This window comes from Mobula birostris, chromosome 13 (genome assembly GCF_030028105.1).
Source record: "Mobula birostris isolate sMobBir1 chromosome 13, sMobBir1.hap1, whole genome shotgun sequence".
Classification (NCBI taxonomy): domain Eukaryota; kingdom Metazoa; phylum Chordata; class Chondrichthyes; order Myliobatiformes; family Myliobatidae; genus Mobula; species Mobula birostris.
In genome coordinates this window covers 8,380,024-8,397,963 of record NC_092382.1, presented here as the reverse complement: position 1 = coordinate 8,397,963, position 17,940 = coordinate 8,380,024, and the positions used below count along the sequence as shown (strand labels likewise).

At 45.6% G+C, this 17,940-nt stretch overlaps 1 protein-coding gene across 1 annotated transcript; it reads right to left on the bottom strand.

Moving 5' to 3' along the window:
- Positions 1–6,688: 6,688 nt before the first annotated feature.
- On the bottom strand, positions 6,689–17,132 carry LOC140208345 (uncharacterized). The gene is made up of 2 exons (XM_072276946.1): positions 17,062–17,132; positions 6,689–9,916 (listed from the first exon to the last, which is right to left on the bottom strand). Exon 2 carries the CDS (start codon positions 9,798–9,800, stop codon positions 8,679–8,681), a length of 1,122 nt encoding a protein of 373 aa, XP_072133047.1. The 5' UTR covers positions 9,801–9,916; positions 17,062–17,132; the 3' UTR covers positions 6,689–8,678.
- Positions 17,133–17,940: the final 808 nt, after the last annotated feature.

Sequence of the window (17,940 nt, the reverse complement as noted above, 5' to 3'; positions counted from 1 at the left end):
TTATTCTTTTTGAGAATGAGCTAAATTAAAACTTGGTAAAAAAGACTGCTGTAGTCTTCCTACCTTAAAGGAATCAGTAAGGGTAGAATATAGTGTGGTATAAGCAAGGAGGAAAAAGCCTTATACTCTCCAGAGAATCCACCGGGTCCTGGGGATTTCCCAGAATGCAATTCTCAAATAGCCTGAGCAATTTCCTCCTGGGAAGAGGGCTGATCCAATTGCCTACGATCATCTAACGAAAGATTAGGAATATTTAATTGATCTAAAAAAATATACTTTACAATATTATCATTAACAGAGTCAGAACTATACAATTTAGAAATAAATTCCCTAAAAGTGTCATTAATTTCAAGGTGGTCAGTTGTCATGTCCCCACTAATTTTACGTATTTCTTTAATTTGCCACATGGCTGAAAATGGCTTCAATTGATTAGCCAGTAGCTTACCAGTTTTATCTCCATGAATATAAAGTTGACTTCTATCTTTTAAAAGTTGGCTTTCAATTGGATACATTAAAAGCAGATCATATTTAGTTTAAGTTTCAATACGTCTCTTATATGTTTCAGGATCAGGTACCGAAGCATATTTATGGTCCAGTTGCTTTAACTGATTGGCTAATTCATTTCTTTCTTTGTTAGCTTTTTTAAATGATGTTTACAGTATAAGTGATAACTTTTCAAAACTCGTTAGATTCTGGACTAGTCCCTGAGGATTGGAGGGTGGCTAATGTAACCCCACTTTTTAAAAAAGGAGGGAGAGAGAAACCGGGGAATTATAGACCGGTTAGCCTAACGTCGGTGGTGGGGAAACTGCTGGAGTCAGTTATCAAGGATGTGATAACAGCACATTTGGAAAGCGGTGAAATGATCGGACAAAGCATGGATTTGTGAAAGGAAAATCATGTCTGACGAATCTCATAGAATTTTTTGAGGATGTAACTAGTAGAGTAGATAGGGGAGAACCAGTGGATGTGGTATATTTGGATTTTCAAAAGGCTTTTGACAAGGTCCCACACAGGAGATTAGTGTGCAAACTTAAAGCACACGGTATTGGGGGTAAGGTATTGATGTGGATAGAGAATTGGTTAGCAGACAGGAAGCAAAGAGTGGGAATAAACGGGACCTTTTCAGAATGGCAGGCAGTGACTAGTGGGGTACAGCAAGGCTCAGTGCTGGGACCCCAGTTGTTTACAATATATATTAATGACTTGGATGGGGGAATTAAATGCAGCATCTCCAAGTTTGCGAATGACACGAAGCTGGGCGGCAGTGTTAGCTGTGAGGAGGATGCTAAGAGGATGCAGGGTGACTTGGATAGGTTGGGTGAGTGGGCAAATTCATGGCAGATGCAATTTAATGTGGATAAATATGAAGTTATCCACTTTGGTGGCAAAAATAGGAAAACAGATTATTATCTGAATGGTGGCCGATTAGGAAAAGGGGAGGTGCAACGAGTCCTGGGTGTCATTATACACCAGTCATTGAAAGTGGGCATGCAGGTACAGCAGGCGGTGAAAGAGGCGAATGGTATGCTGGCATTTATAGCGAGAGGACTCGAGTACAGGAGCAGGGAGATACAACTGCAGTTGTACAAGGCCTTGGTGAGACCACACCTGGAGTATTGTGTGCAGTTTTGGTCCTCTAATCTGAGGAAAGACATCCTTGCCATAGAGGGAGTACAAAGAAGGTTCACCAGATTGATTCCTGGGATGGCAGGACTTTCATATGAAGAAAGACTGGATGAACTAGGCTTGTACTCGTTGGAATTTAGAAGATTGAGGGGGGATCTGATTGAAACGTATAAAATCCTAAAGGGATTGGACAGGCTAGATGCAGGAAGATTGTTCCCGATGTTGGGGAAGTCCAGAACGAGGGGTCACAATTTGATGATAAAGGCGAAGCGTTTTAGGACTGAGATTAGGAAAAACTTCTTCACACAGAGAGTGGTTAATCTGTGGAATTCTCTGCCACAGGAAACAGTTGAGACCAGTTCATTGGCTATATTTAAGAGGGAGTTAGATATGGCCCTTGTGGCTAGGGGGATCAGAGGGTATGGAGGGAAGGCTGGGGTGGGGTTCTGAGTTGGATGATCAGCAATGATCATAATAAATGGCGATGCAGGCTCGAAGGGCCGAATGGCCTACTCCTGCACCTATTTTCTATGTTTTCTAAGACAATTTGACCCCAGATGTATGCTTTAAAAGTATCCCATATAATAAGGCTAAACGTCTCTTCCAACGTATTTTCTTCAAAAAAAAAGAGCAATTTGATTCTCCATAAATTTCAGAAAATACTCATCGGACACAGAGTTAAACTAAATTGCCAAAATCTACTCATGGGGATAGGACCAGAAAGATTTAAAGACAGAATTACAGGAGAGTGGTCAAAGATAACAATCTCTTTATATTCAATTGATCGAAATAATGGAATTATTTGACTATCAATAAAAAGAACTAGTCAATCCTGGTATAAGAGTGATAGACATGAGAGAAAAATGAATACTCCTTGTCCGTCAGATAGAGAAAACGCCAAGCATCAACTATACCACGTTTAGTTGGAAAAGATTGGATAAGCACAGCTGATTTATTAAGTGTGTCTGCTTTAATAGATGAGCGATCTAATACTGGATGTAACCAGCAATTAAAACCTCCTCCTATCACAGGGGAGTAAGTACACAAACCTCGCAAAAATGAAAATAGACTTTCAAAAAATCCTGGATCATCTACGTTGGGGGCATATACATTAGCAAAAACAATCGATTCACTGTCTAAACTCTGATACAATAACAAATCGACAATTAGGGTCCGAAACAACTTTATGCTGAATAAAGGAAACTGTATTATCTACAAAAATCGAAACTCCACATGATTTTGCATTAAACGAAGAGTGGAATTCATATTCTTCCACCTAGTAAAGAAAAACATAAGCTATCACAGCTGCGTATGCGCATTTCTTGTAAAAAAAAAAGGTGCTTTTAATTTTTTAATATAAGCAAACACTTTGTTCCTTTTGGTGGGGTGATTCAGCCCTTTCACATTCAAACTAAACAGGTTAAAATTTCGAAACATTTTAAATACCAATCAACATGTAATTAAAAGATCTGGCCATTAAGTTATTAAAACAAGAAAGCAAACTGTAAAGTAAAGTGGTCAAACAAACAATCATATATTCAACCCAACACAGCTCCCAGAGAGAAATAGGCCCTACCCCCTCCCCTACCCAAAGCGAGAAAGCTGACCAATAGACAGTCAGTGAGCTAAGAACTAAGTACCGGCCCCAAAAAATCCTGTTGACAGAAAAAACTCCAGTCCTGCAAGGTCATTATGTCCCTACCAACACACAACATAAAAAGTAAAATAACTTGGTATTCGGAAATACGAAAGGATCACTTTAAACAAATTCAAAGAAAGTTGTATTAAAATAAAGCCTCAAAACGGGATAAAATAAAGTAGTATCAAAAAAAAATCTAATAAAAGACAGTATATGAACAGCCAAAACGTAAGCTTAATGAAACCTTATTTCAAATTCATATTAACAGAAGAAAAAAAACTTGATCAAATAAGAAGTATAACAGTTTTAGACTTCATCCTTCAGAAACTCTTTTGCATCTTCAACTGAATTTATTCTTTTTCGCAATCCGTTCTTCAAAACAATACGCAGACGTGCGGGGAACTGAAGGGATGGTTTATATCCTTTATTATAAAATTCCAACATAACTTCTTTATATTTCATACGATCAGCCAAAACTTCAGGTGAATAGTCTTCCACAAATCTAACCTTGTAATTTTGGAAATCGATCATTCCTTGTCTCCGGGTATGACGAATTAAAAGGTCCTTAACACGAAATTCATGAAAGGCTAGTCTGACTGATCTGGGTTTCACCGCCAAGGACAATGGCTTCAAAGTCGGAGAGCGAGAAGCTCGATTGAGCTTCGGCTCCGAAGTGAATAAAGCAGGGAAAAGCTGCTTCAGAAAGTTTGCAAAAAACTTCGTAGGGTCAGCGCCTTCAATTGATTCTTCAAGACCCAGGATTCACAAGTTATTTCTCCTGTTTCTGTTTTCGAGACTGATGATCCTTTTCAGCATTTTATCACTGGATAAGGATAACTCCTTGCAGAGTTTAATTGTATCTTCAACGTCCTCTTCAAGTGTCATTAGCTTCACAGTATTCTCCTGAATTTGGTTCTCATGATCTAATAAAGTTTGCTGAATTGTATCCAATTTGCCATTGATCCGCTGAAACTCCTCAGAGAATTCCTACTTTTGCTGTTTAAGGAAGTCACTGATTGAATCCAAAGTGACTGGGGATTCATCTTCTGTTTCTCTTTCTTTTGCAAATGCTTTGGTTCTTTTCCCAGCCATAGTAAAGCAGTATTGAAGTATTATAATAAGGTTTCAAAAAAAAAAAGACTGGTAGGAGACAATTAAGTAAACAGGGTAGGAGCAATCGAAAAGCGACGAACAGGGCTCTGACTGCTTCTTATATCTAACATATGCTTCCTTCCTCATCTAGGCAAGTTGCCTCATATGTTTCGTCAGCCACGGTTCCCTTTTCCTACCATTTTTTCCTTGCCTCAGTGGGACAAACCTATCCTGAACCCTGCACAAGTGGTCCCTAAACTTCCTCCACATTACTTCTGTGCTTTCAGCTTTGAAAATCTGTTTCCAATTTACTCTCGCTAATTCCTGCCTCATCCCTTCATAGTTAGCCCTTCCCCAGTTAAGCACTTTCCCATTTTGTCTGTTTTTATCCTTTTCCATAGCTATACTGAAGCTAAGGGAGTTGTGGTCACTCTCACCAAAATGCTCCACCACCAAGATGTCTGCCACCTGACCAGGTTCATTACCCAGAACTAGATCCAGTATGGCCTGTCCTCTCATCGGCCGGTCACATACTGTGTCAGGAATCCTTCTTGAAAGCACCTGACAAATTTAGCCCCATCTATCCCCCTTGCAGTCAAGAGGTGCCAGTCAATATGAGGGAAGTTGAAATCACCCATAACTACAACCCTGTATTTCCTGCACCATTCTAAAATCTGCCTGCTTATCTGCTCCTCGGTGTCCCGAGGGCTATTTGGGGGCCTATAGACTACTCCCGGCACAGTGATTGATCACTTCCTATTTCTGACTACCACCCACACCGACTCAGTGGACACTCCCTCTGCAGCGTCCTCCCTTTCTATAGCCATGATACTATCCCTGACCAGTAATGCTACTCCCCCACTTTTCTACCTCCCATCCTAATCCTTGTAAAACACCTAAACCCCGGTACCTGCATCAGCTAATCCTGCCCTTCCTCCAGCCAAGTTTCAGTAACGGCCACAACATCGTAGTTCCACGTACTGATCCATTCTCTAAGTTCATCCCCTTTATTCCTAATACTCCTGGCATTGAAATAGACACACTTCAACCCCTCGAACTGGCTACATGTATGTTTTGTCCCTGCCTGTCCTTCCTCAGCAACTCAGAACACACAGCATCGTGCCCTTGTCCTTCTACCCTCATCTCTGCACTCACATTCTGATTCCCACCCCCCTGACAAACTAGTTTAAACCCTCCCCAACAGCTCTAACAAACCTGCCCACCAGGGTATTGGTCCCTTTCCAGTTCAGGTGCAGCCTGTCCTTGTTGTACAGGTCAGACCTTCCCCAGAGGAGATCCCAATGATCCAGGAATCTGAACCCCTGCCCCCTGCACCAACTCTTCAGCCACGCATTCAACTGCCATGACTTCCTGTTCCTACCCTCTCTGTCTCGTGCCACAGGCAGCAATCCTGAAATTAGCACCCTTGCGGTCCTGCTTTTTCACTTTTTTCCCCTAACTCCCTTTATTCCTTCTTCAGGACCTCATCCGTACTCCCATCTATGTCATTGGTCCCCACGTGGACCAGGACATCTGGCTGCTCACCCTCTCTTCTGAGAATACCGAGAACTCCATCCAAGATATCGCGGACCCTGGCACCAGGGAGGGAACAGACTGGGATTCTATATCTTTCCCACAAAACCTCTTAACTGTCCCCTTAACTATCGAATCCCCTATCACTACTGCTCTCCTCTTTTCACTCCTTCCTTTCTGAGCTGAGGGTCCAGTCTCGGTGCCAGAGACGTGACCACTACAATTTGTCCCTGGTAAGTGTAGGTCGTCCCCACCAACAGTATCCAAAACAGTATACTTATTGTTGATGGGAACGACCACAGGGGTGCTCTGCTCTTTCTGTCTATTCCCCTTCCCTCTCCTGACAGTCACCCATTTACCTGTCTCCTGACTTTTAGGGGTGACTGTCTCCCTGAAACTCTGATCTATTACTGCCTCTGCCCCCCAAATGAACCGATTTCACAGGAGCTGCAGCTGGATGCACCTTCTGCAGGTGTAGACATCGGAGACAATTGTGCTGTCCCTGACTTCCCACATCCTACAATCGGAGCACTGGACTGCCCTATCTACTGCCTCCATTACTAACTCCTAGGTTAATTAATTAAATAAACTTTCCCGGCCTTACCTCACTGGGAGCAAGCTCATCCTCTGCCTCTGCTCGCTGAAATCTCTCGAGCCAAAGCCTCAAAGCTCCACTCCTTCACTGGCCGCTCTCCACTCCAGTCCACGTTAAACTCCAGTCCCAATAAAGGTGAATATGCAGCAGAAGAACCTCCTCCCATGCTCAGTGACCAGGGTGCAGAACTGGGTCTGGTGAGCAACAGCAATAATTGCAGAGTTCAGCACCGACAGTCACTCTCGAAATTGCATTCAGCAACGGTGATGGACAAATATCCAGCCTGCAGCTTATTGAAACTTTCTCCCCAGTGCAGAAATCGTGCTTGGCTAATCTTCCGGAATTTTTTGAGGATGTAAGTATGAAAATGGACGACGGAGAGCCAGTGGATATAGTGTACCTGGACCTTCAGAAAGCCCTTGATGAAGTCCCACATAGGAGATTAGTGGGCAAAATTAGGGCACATGGTATTGGGGGCAGAGTACTGACATGGATTGAAAATTGGCTGGCTGACAGAAAACAAAGAGTAGCGATTAACAGGTCCCTTTCGGAATGGCAGGCGGTGACCAGTGGGGTTCCACAACGTTCAGAGCTGGGACCGCAGCTGTTTACAATGTATATTAATGATTTAGATGAAAGGATTAAAAGTAACATTAGCAAATTTGCCAATGACACAAAGCTGGGTGGCAGTGTGAAATGTGAGGAGGATGTTATGAGAATGCAGGGTGACTTTGACAGGCTGGGTGGGTGGGCGGATGCATGGCAGATGCAGTTTAATATGGATAAATGTGAGGTTATCCACTTTGGTGGTAAGAACAGGAAGGCAGATTATTATCTAAATGGAATCAATTTAAGAAAAGGGGAAGTACAATGAGATCCAGGTGTTCTTGTACATCAGTCACTGAAAGCAAGCAGGCAGTGAAGCAAGCTAATGGCATGCTGGCCTTCATAACAAGGGGAAATGAGTATAGGAGCAAAGAAGTCCTTCTGCAGCTGTACAGGGCACTGGTGAGACCACACCTGGAGTACTGTGTGCAATTTTGGTCTCCAAATTTGAGGAAGGACATTCTTGCTATTGAAGGAGTGCAGCGCAAGTTCACAAGGTTAATTCCCGGGATGGCGGGACTGTCATATGTCGACAGATTGGAGCAACTGAGCTTGTATACACTGGAATTTAGAAGGCTGAGAGGGGATCTTATTGAAACATATAAGCTTATTAAGGGATTGGACACGCTGGAGGCAGGAAGCATGTTCCCACTGATGGGTGAGTCCAGAACCAGAGGCCGCAGTTTAAGAATAAGGGGTAAGCCATTTAGAATGGAGTTGAGGAAACATTTTTTCACCCAGAGAGTGGTGGATATATGGAATGCACTGCACCAGAAGGCTGTGGAGGCCAAGTCTCTGGATGCTTTCAAGAAAGAGATGGATAGAGCTTTTAAAGATAGCGGAGTCAAAGGTTATGGGGATAAGGCAGGAACGGGGTACTGATTGTGGATGATCAGCCATGATCCCAGTGAATGGCAGTGCTGGCTCGAAGAGCCAAATAGCCTACTACTGCACCTATTGTCTATTGTGAACCCAGTAGTGTGTCAGAACTGTAACGTGCTGTGAGTTTTCAGTGTTAATGTAATGGCCTCTCTGTAATCTATCACTACTGAGGTAACGGTTTCTCTGTAGCAGCAATGTTTATGTTACGACTAGAGACAACAGGGTTTTGAAGTGCAGGGCTATCCAATGAGAGAAATGTTATTCTTTCTTGTGAGTCTGGAAGAGAGATTTTTGTGGTCTTTTGCTGGGGAGAGATGAGAAGACATGAATGGAGAGAGTGGGCCATTTTCCTTTACTTTTTCTTTACTAACCCTATAGTCAAAGTAATAACTACAAAGCCCAATTGTTTAATCGCATATTATGTACCGTTTGTTATTTCGGGGTACTGATTTGTAACAGGGGACACATCGCACAGCATCCACTCAAACGAGATTTCTTAAGTTTGGCCGGGCTGGGGGGCTATCACCCCCTATATTAAGCTGCTAGCTGAAGAGAGAGTTACATATGGTTAGATGACTGAGCGAATCGCTTCACACGTTCACAGCAGGTGAACGGCTTCTCCCCAGTGTGAACTCAATGATGGACATTTGGTGGCGATGGCTGAGAGAATCTCTTCCCAAAGTGTGAGAAGGAGATCGGCCTCTACCCAGTGTGAACTCGCTGGTGTTTCTGTAGGTTGGATGACCGAGTGAATCTCTTCCCACACACTGAGCAGTTGAATGACCTCTCCCCTGTGTGAACACGCTGGTGTCTCTGTAGATGAGACAACTGAGTGAATCCCTTCCCACAGTCTGAGCAGGTGAAGGGCCGCTCGCCACTGTGAACTCGCTGGTGAGCCATTAGGGCAGATGACTGAGTGAATCCCTTTCCACAGTCCAAGCAGCTGAACGGCCTCTCCCCAGTGTGAAATCGCTGATGTACCTTCAGTGCAGATGAGCAAGTGAATCCCTTCCCACAGTCTGCACAGGTGAATGGCCTCTCTCCAGTGTGAACTCGCTGATGTGTCAGTAGGTTCGATGACCGAGTGAATCCCTTCCCACACACTGAGCAAGTGAACAGACTCCCTCCAGTGTGAACTCGCTGGTGTACCTTCAGTTCAGATGACTGAGTGAATCCCTTCCCGCAGTTTGAGCAGTTGAACAGCCACTCCCCAGTGTGAACTTGCTGATGTATCTTCAGTTGGGATGATCGAGTGAATCCTTTCCCACAGTCTGAGCAGATGAACGGCCTCTCCCCGGTGTGAACTCGCTGATGTACCTTCAGGTAGGATGAGCAAGTGAATCTATTCCCACACACTGAGCAGGTGAACGGCCCCTCCCCAGTGTGAACAGACAAGTGTGCTTGTAGGTGGGATGATCGAGTGAATCCCTTCCCACACACTGAGCAGGTGAACGGCCTCTCCCCAGTGTGAACTCGCTGGTGTCTCTGTAGAACAGAGGATGAAGTGAATCCCTTCCCACAGTCAGAGCAGGTGAACGGCCTCTCTCCAGTGTGAACTCGCTGATGCACCTTCAATAGGGATGAGCAAGTGAATCCCTTCCTGCAGTCTGAGCACGTGAACGCCATCTCGCCAGTGTGAACTGACAAGTGTATCAGTAGGTTATATGATTCAGTGAATCCCTTCCCACAGTCCGAGCAGGTGAACGGCCGCTCCCCATTGTGAACTGACTGGTGCCTCTGTAGGTGAGGTGATTTAGTGAATCCTTTCCCACAGTCCGAGCAGGTGAACGGCCTCTCCCCGGTGTGAACTCGCTGGTGAGCCATTCGGTCAGATGACCGAGTGAATCCCTTGCTCCTCTTCTTAAATATCTGGATAGAGACAGCAAAACTGGCGTGTTGTGTTTGAGATTCCCATAGACAAATTCCTTGTCATTTTTAACCTGTAAAAATAATTACAAAATCCATCAATGGGCGTAGGACAATATTTCAGATTAGATCACTTGAGTTGTCAACGTGTGATCTGGCATCACACTGTTACAGTGAAGTTCAACCCAAGTTGGAGAGAGAAATCATCTTCTAACTGGGCACAGTGCTGGTATCTGGAATGACCAACATATTCTTTGATACTGTTCCTGTCTCTATAAGAATGGGATATTTATGCCATCTCCAATCTGTGACGTGGTTCAGTCTGACTCTCTCCATTGTTATTATTCCCTGTTCCCAATGAGCTGCATGGGTCCCTGGCCCCACAGTAGCTGATACAACCTCACACAAATAGCCGGCAGTGCATTCCACGCACCCACCACTGTGTGTAAAAAACTTACCCCTGACATCCCCTTAGTATCTATTTCCAAGCATCTCAAAACTAACAACCTCGTGTTAGCCATTTCAGCCCTGGGAAAGAATCCTCTGGCTATCCACATGATCAATGCACCTCATCATTTTATACACCTAAAAAAGGCTCTAAACATAAACAAGGAAATTATACATTGCTTTGAGGATTTGTTAGAAGTATACAAAATTATGACGGTATAGATAAGGGTAAATGCAAGCAGCTTTTTCCACTGAGGTTGGGTGGGATGACAACCAGAGGTCATGGTTAAATGGAGAAGGTGAAAATTTAACTGGAACATTTGGAAAAGCTCTTTACTGAAATGGTCATGACGTGTGGAATGAGATGTCAACACAAGTGGTGAATATGAGCTCGGTTTCACCATTTAAAAGAAGTTTGGATGGGAGCCTGGATGGTAGGGGTCTGAAGGTGAAAGTTCCAGTGCAGGTAGTTGCAGTAGAGACCTTAAATGTTTTTTTCAGCATTGACTAGATGGGCCAAATAGCCTGTTTCCATACTGAACTTCCCCATGTTTCTATGACAGAGAAGATGGCCAAACTTGTCTGGAAGGGAAAAGGTAGGAGTGACAATGGAGCAGCAATGGCTGGAGCTTCTGGGAGCAATTCAGGAGCTGAGTGATCGATACATCCCAAAGAAGTGGAAGCATTGCAAAGGAAGGAGGACAAAATCCTGGCTGAAATGAGAAGTTAAAGCCAATATAAAAGCCAAAGAGAGGGCAAACAAAAGAGCAAAAACGATTGGGAAGCTTTTAGAAACCAACAGATGATGACTAAAAAAATAGTCAGATGGGCTCAGGCGGTGGAATTATGATATTGTAGTCATTAGTGAGTCTTGGTAGCACCCAACAGTCTGGCATTTAGAGGAACAAAATATCCGGGGCCTCAATATCTCTTGAAAACCAAGGTACCCTGCACCAGTTACCTTTCAACTTTTATTTTGGTAGGCACGTACAATCCCTACACCCTCAAAATTTCACTTCTGAAGGCCTCCCACTTACCAAGTACTCCTTTGCCAGGAAACAGCCTGTCCCAAACCACACTTGTTAGATCCTTTCTGATACCATTAAATTTCTCCAATTTAGAATCTCAACCCATGGCCCAGACCTCTCTTTTTTCATATTTACTTTGATTCTCATGGCATTATGATCACTAATTTCTGTCACCAGCCCCGTATCATTTCCTAACAGATCATTGCACACTTCTACATCGGGAATTCTACGTACTGATCAAGGGCACATTTGACAAACTACACCCCATCTAGTCCTTTTACAGTATGGGATTCACAGTCAATACATGGAAAGTTAAAATCACTTACTGAATCAACTTTTGTTCCTTGGCATGGTCTGCGATCTCTCTATGAATTTGTTCCTCCAAATCCCTCAGTTGTTGGGTGCAACCAAGTCCCAATAATGGCTACAATATCATAATTCCCTGTCCTGAGCTCATCTGGCTTTCCTGCGATGCTTCTTGCATTGTGATATACACAGCTCAGCACATTCATTGCACCATTCACAACACGCTGGAGGTACTCAGCAGGTCGGGCCGCATCCGTGGAAATGATCAGTTAAAATTTCGGGCCATAACCCTTCGTCAGGACTGAAGGGGGTAGGGGCAGAGACCCCATAAAGAAGGTGGCGGGAGGGTGGGGAGGAGAAGGCTCCAGGCTCAACCATTTGATTGCTGACTGTATCTGGTGTCTGAACAACATCTGACTGGTGTCAAGAAAACAACCTCCCCTCATTGTCACAAAACATGCATCATTGCTGTCGCAGTTTATGTTCCACTGGATGCTAATGCTAAAGTAGCCATGAAAGACCTCAGTGCTGCTATTAGCAAGCTGCAGACATTGCATCCAGATGGAGCTTTGACTGTCGCTGGAGACTTTAATCATTGTAATGTGCTTCCAAGATATTACCAAAATGTATTATGCACCACCACGTGGAATAAAACCTTAGACAATGTCTACACAAATGTGGCTGACGCTTACAAACTCACTACCCTCCCCCACCTGGGATGGTCCGACCATCTTTCATTGTATCTGTTTCCCAAGTATAGCCCAGTCATTAAATGTGTGAAACCCACAATGAAGACTATTAAGATCTGGCTGGAGGGGGCTGACTCTGCTTTTCAGCACCAATTCCAGCACACAGACTGGAGCACGTTTGCTGCCCATACCACCACAGACTCTCAGATTAACATTGATTTATACACCAACTCTGTCCTTGAGCACATCAACAAGTGTGTAGATAGAGAGACATCACGAAAACAATAAAAGTTTTCCCCAATCGGAAACCATGGATGAACAGAGAGGTTCACCTCCCACTCAAAGCCATAGATTCAGCCCTCAGGTCTGGAGACTGGGAGGCTTACAGCTCAGCCAGGGCCAACCTGAGGAGGGGAATCTCTCAGGCTAAACACATATACAAACAGAGAATCGAGGAGCATTTCAACTCCTCTGACCCCCGGCCCATGTGGCATAGCATACAGGTCATTACAGACTTCAAACCTCCTAGTACTGTGCCCCCTTCCAGCTCTGCTACCCTCCCTGATGAGCTCAATTACTTCTACATTCGCTCTGACCGAGGGAACAAGGAGGTCACCCTCAAAGCGGATCTCCCACCTGATGAACTGTCTCTCTCACTTTCCACCTCCGATGTTTGTGCCACCCTGAGCAGGGTGAATGTACGGAAGGCAGCTGGTCCGGATGGAATACCTGACCATGTGCTCAGAGTCTGTGTAGGGCCGTTGGCCGGGGTCTTCACGGACATTTTTAATCTGTCACTGGCCCAGGGTGTTGTCCCCATAAGCTTCAAGATCACCACCATCGTGCCAGTGCCAAAGCATTCTACTGCCACGAGCCTGAATGATTTCCGGCCAGTTGCACTCACCCCCATCATTGCAAAGTGCTTTGAGAGACTGGTTCTATCACATCTGAAATCCTGTCTGTCCACTACCCTGGACCCCCATCAATTTTCCTATCACACCAGCAGGTCAACAGAGGACACCATCTCCACGGCACTTCACTCTGCCCTGACCCACCTGGACAGCCCCAACTCTTACGTCAGAATGAGGTTCATTGACTTTAGTTCAGCATTCAATTCTGTAAGCCCCTTCAAGCTGATCACCAAACTTGGCCAGCTTGGTATCAGCTCATCCCTCTGCAATTGGACCTTGGACTTTCTGACAAACAGACCCCAATCAGTTAAGTTAGACAACCTCTCCTCCTCCACTCTCACCCTGAACACCGGCGTGCCTCAAGGCTGTGTGCTGAGCCCTCTTCTGTACTCCCTTTTCACCTGTGACTGTGTTCCTGTACATGGTTCTAACACCATAATCAAGTTCGCAGAGGCCACCATGGTGGTTTGCCTGATCAGAGGGGATGACGAGACAGCCTACAGGGACGAGGTCCAGCACCTGGCCGCGTGGTGTGCCGACAGCAATCTGGCCCTTAACACCCAGAAGACCAAGATCATTGTGGACTTCAGGCATGCTAGGAGCCACACTCCCAATCTCCATCAACGGAACAGTAGTGGAGCATGTATCAAGCTTCAAATTCCTTGGTGTCCACATTTTCGAGGATCTCACCTGGTCCCTGAGCTCTTCCATCCTGATCAAAAAGTTGCAACGGCGCCTTTAATTCCTGCGGAGCATCAATAAAGCTCACCTCTGTCCCAGGATATGACCGACTTTTACCGGTGTACCATTGAGAGCATACTCACCAACTGCATCTCAGTGTGGTATGGCAATTGTCCCCTTTCGGACCACAAAGCACTCCACTGTGTGGTGAAAACTGCCCAGCGGATTATCGGCACCTAATTGTCCACCATTGAGAACATCTACCATAAACGCTGGCTGGGCAGGGCGAAACACATTATCAAGGATGCGTCTCACCCTAACCATGGACTTTTTACTCTCCTCCCATCCAGTAGGTGCTACAGGAGCCTCCGCTCCCACACCAGCAGGCACAGGAAGAGCTTCTTCCCTGAGGCTGTGACCCTGCTGAACCTCACATCACAGCACTAAACAGTATTGCACCCATATTGTACTGTCTCAGTACTTTTATATTTGTGTGCTGTAGTACTTACTTTTTATTCTCAGTTATTTTGTAAATAACACTATTCTTTGCATCTCTGTTCAGATGCTAACTGCATTTCATTCGCTTTGTATCTGTACTTGGCACAATGACAATAAAGTTGAATCTGATCTAAAAAAAACAAAGGAGCTGATTGTGGATGACAGGAGGAATGGAGACAGGCTAACCTCGAATGACATCAATGGATCTGGGGTTGAGACGGTGAACAGCTTTAAGTTCCTTGGCATAAACATCTCTGAGGATCTCACATGGTCTGTACATACCGGCTGTGTTGTGAAAAGAGCACAACAGCACCTCTTTCACCTCCGACAGTTGAAGAAGTCTGGGATGGGGCCACAAATCCTAAGAACTTTGTACAGGAACACAATTGAGAGCATCCTGACCGGCTGCATCACTGCCTGGTATGGGAACTGTACTTCCCTTAATCACAGGAACCTGCAGAGAGTGGTGCAGACAGCCCAGCACATCTGTAGATGTGAACTTCCCACTATTCAGGACATTTACAGAGACAGGTGTGTGGACAATAGACAATAGGTGCAGGAGTAGGCCATTCAGCCCTTCAAGCCAGCACCACCATTCACTGTGATCATGGCTGATCATCCGCAATCAGTACCCTTTTCCTGCCTTCTCCCCATATCCCTTCACTCTGCTATCTTTAAGAGCTCTATCTAACTCTTTTTTGAAAGAATCCAGAGAATTGGCCTCCGCTGCCTTCTGAGGCAGAGCAATCCACAGAAGCATAACCCTCTGTGTGAGAAAGGGCCCAAAGGATTTTGGCCACCCAATTCACCACAACGACAAACTGTTCCTGCTGCTACCATCCAGGAAACGGTACCACAGCAAAAGGACCAACAGGCTCCGGGACATCATCTTCCACCAGGCCATCAGACTGATTAATTCATGCTGATACAATTGCATTTCTATGTTATATTGACTGTCCTGTGTACTAACTATTTATTATAAATTACACATTGCACATTTAGATGGAGATGTAATGTAAAGATTTCTACTCCTCATGTATAGGAAGGATGTATGTAATAAAGTCAATTCAATTAAATTCACCCTCCCCACTATCTGTTCTGTCATTCTATCTCCCAAATCCCCTGCAACTTATTTTAACCACATCACACTCTCCCCACACTAACACTAACAAGCCTTATCACTAGGATATTAGTCCCCTCTTATTCTGTTCCCCTCACTAACGAATCCCCTATCACCCCTTTGACTTTCCTCTGTCAGTACTCCGCCCAACAGTTTCTAAAGTGGTCCACCTGTTGTTGTGTGGGATGGACACAAGAGTACTCTTCAATGGCTATTTAACCTCATTCCCCCTCCTGACTCTCACCTAGTTTCCTGTGTCCTGCACCTTGGGTGTAATTCACCTCTCTTCATGTCATATCTATCCCAACGACCCCCCCTCCAAACTCCTAGATGATATGGAATTCATCCATTTCAAGTTCCAACTCTGTAAAGTGCAGGGTTACAAGCTGCAGCTGGATGTACATCTTGTAGGTGAGGGCATCGGGGACACTGGATGTCTTACCACTTTTAATCCCCTCTAATCCCCTTTCCCCTCTTGTCCCCTCTAATTTATAATGATGAGTGTGCACATAAATCTTGTATTCTGCATTCTTTTAACCAGTGACAACATGGGCAGAGTGAACTTTAAATAGAGAGGTATTCATTTTAACAGCTAGCAAATCACTGTCGGTAAGAACTTTGATCTGCTCTGGGTTTGATCGTGTTCAGTCTGCACTCTCACACAGACTATGTAGCAGTCCTGTGATGGGTAATGAAGGATTTTCTTGCACATTGTCCATATCTGATTTGCTTGCTAAATGACGCTTTAAAAAGTCAGATTCAAACTATCACTCCACTTCTTACCACTTTCAAATTCTCTAGCAACTTTTGCATCACCACAATACACACAGGTAACACCAGTTTCTGTATTGTACATAAATATTTCCCCTGAACCCTCCCCCAGGTGACTGACGGTGGTGAACTCAGTGATGGCAATGCCAATGAACATGAAGGGAAGGGCAGTAGTCTGTCTCATTGGAGTCTGGCACATTTGTGATGTGAAAGCTACTTGTTGCCCAGAGCAAAGGTGTTTGATATCATTATGTACCCAGAGAGAGTGGGACAAAACATGTTCTCACGGGTAGAAAGTCCAGAACAAGAGGAGGTGGAACAAGCAACAGACACAAAATGCTGGGGGAACTCAGCAGGCCAGGCAGCATCTATGGAAAAGAGTACTAATGCTGAGTTCCTCCAGCAATTTGTGTGTGTTGCTCGGATTTCCAGCATCTGCAGATTTTCTCTTGTTTGTGACTGGAGGCAGAACAAAGGTGATTTTCACAACAGCTGATGTAAAAGATTTTGTTCCCTTTCTCCGAGTTCCCGATCCTTGCATTTAGACAGCTGGAGCTCAGCTCTGTCTGAGAGACCCATCGGTTCCCATTCCCTCATCAGCCGGAAGCTCCCCGGGGCCCGTGTACGGATGGTGGGGCTGAGAGAGAGGGAAGAGAGCAGGACTGTCCCGGGATTGCGGGTCACGGAGTCCGGAGTCACAGCAACTACCCGAAGTCGGTGTTGAAAACGCCGCCCGGTGAGACCCCCAACCCGGAGACCCCTTCTCACCTCAACCGATCATCCGGGGCCTTTTGTGCCCCGCGCGCTGGTGAGCTCGAGCTTGGTCGGTTTAACGGCTGGGATACGAATCACGTGAGCAGCCCCTCCCCCACCGCTGTCAACAGAGGAGTCAGGCGCTGCTGTATTCCCATTGGTACGAAGCAATGTCAATCACTGCTTCCAACCAATAGAGGAGGCAGGCCAGCCGAGGGGGCGCTACCCCGCTGACACCGTCTCCCGAACTTTCCGTCACGGCGGGACAACCGTCAAAGTAAATGTCCGCTTTCTGATTTATTTCCATTTCCCTCCGAGGGAAGTTGGGGCGTTTGTGAAGCGTCTCCTGCGGCCGGAGTCTGATGTGTCGCTGAGAGGTAGGAGGAGACCGCTCGGCCCGTCGGTTTGATGCCGGTTCCCCGGGGAGGGAGAGGATGAAGACGGGGAGAGAGGGGGCGGACAGGATGTTTGTCCCGGTGGGGACAGGAGGGGCTCATCTGTGGAAATGTCTGAGCCCACGGTGGTGGCGATTCACCACATTGGGGGGCAAACACCGGCAGACTGTTGCCCTGCGAGCGGGGCCAATGGTCCGGGCAAAGTGACAATTATTTGTGTTTTGTTGAGACTGTCCCGGGAATATGGTGTAAAATCCCGCTCCCCACACTAACACGGGTCACACAGACCAAAGAACAAACTGCCGGAGGAACTCAGTGGGTCGGGCAGCATCTGTGGAGGGAAATGGACCGTCAACATTTCGGGCCGAGACCCTCCCTCTGGACTGAGAGTGGACGGGAAATAGTCCGAGAAAAGAGGTGAGGGGTGGGGATGGGGCAAGAGCTGGGGAGTGAGAGGTGGATCCAGGTGAGGGGGAGGTGGGAAGGTGGAAATAGTGAC

What these genes read in the sequence shown, in the direction of transcription:
- LOC140208345 (XM_072276946.1), bottom strand. Translation starts at nt 9,800, where the DNA reads ATGGCTCACCAGCGAGTTCACACCGGGGAGAGGCCGTTCACCTGCTCG.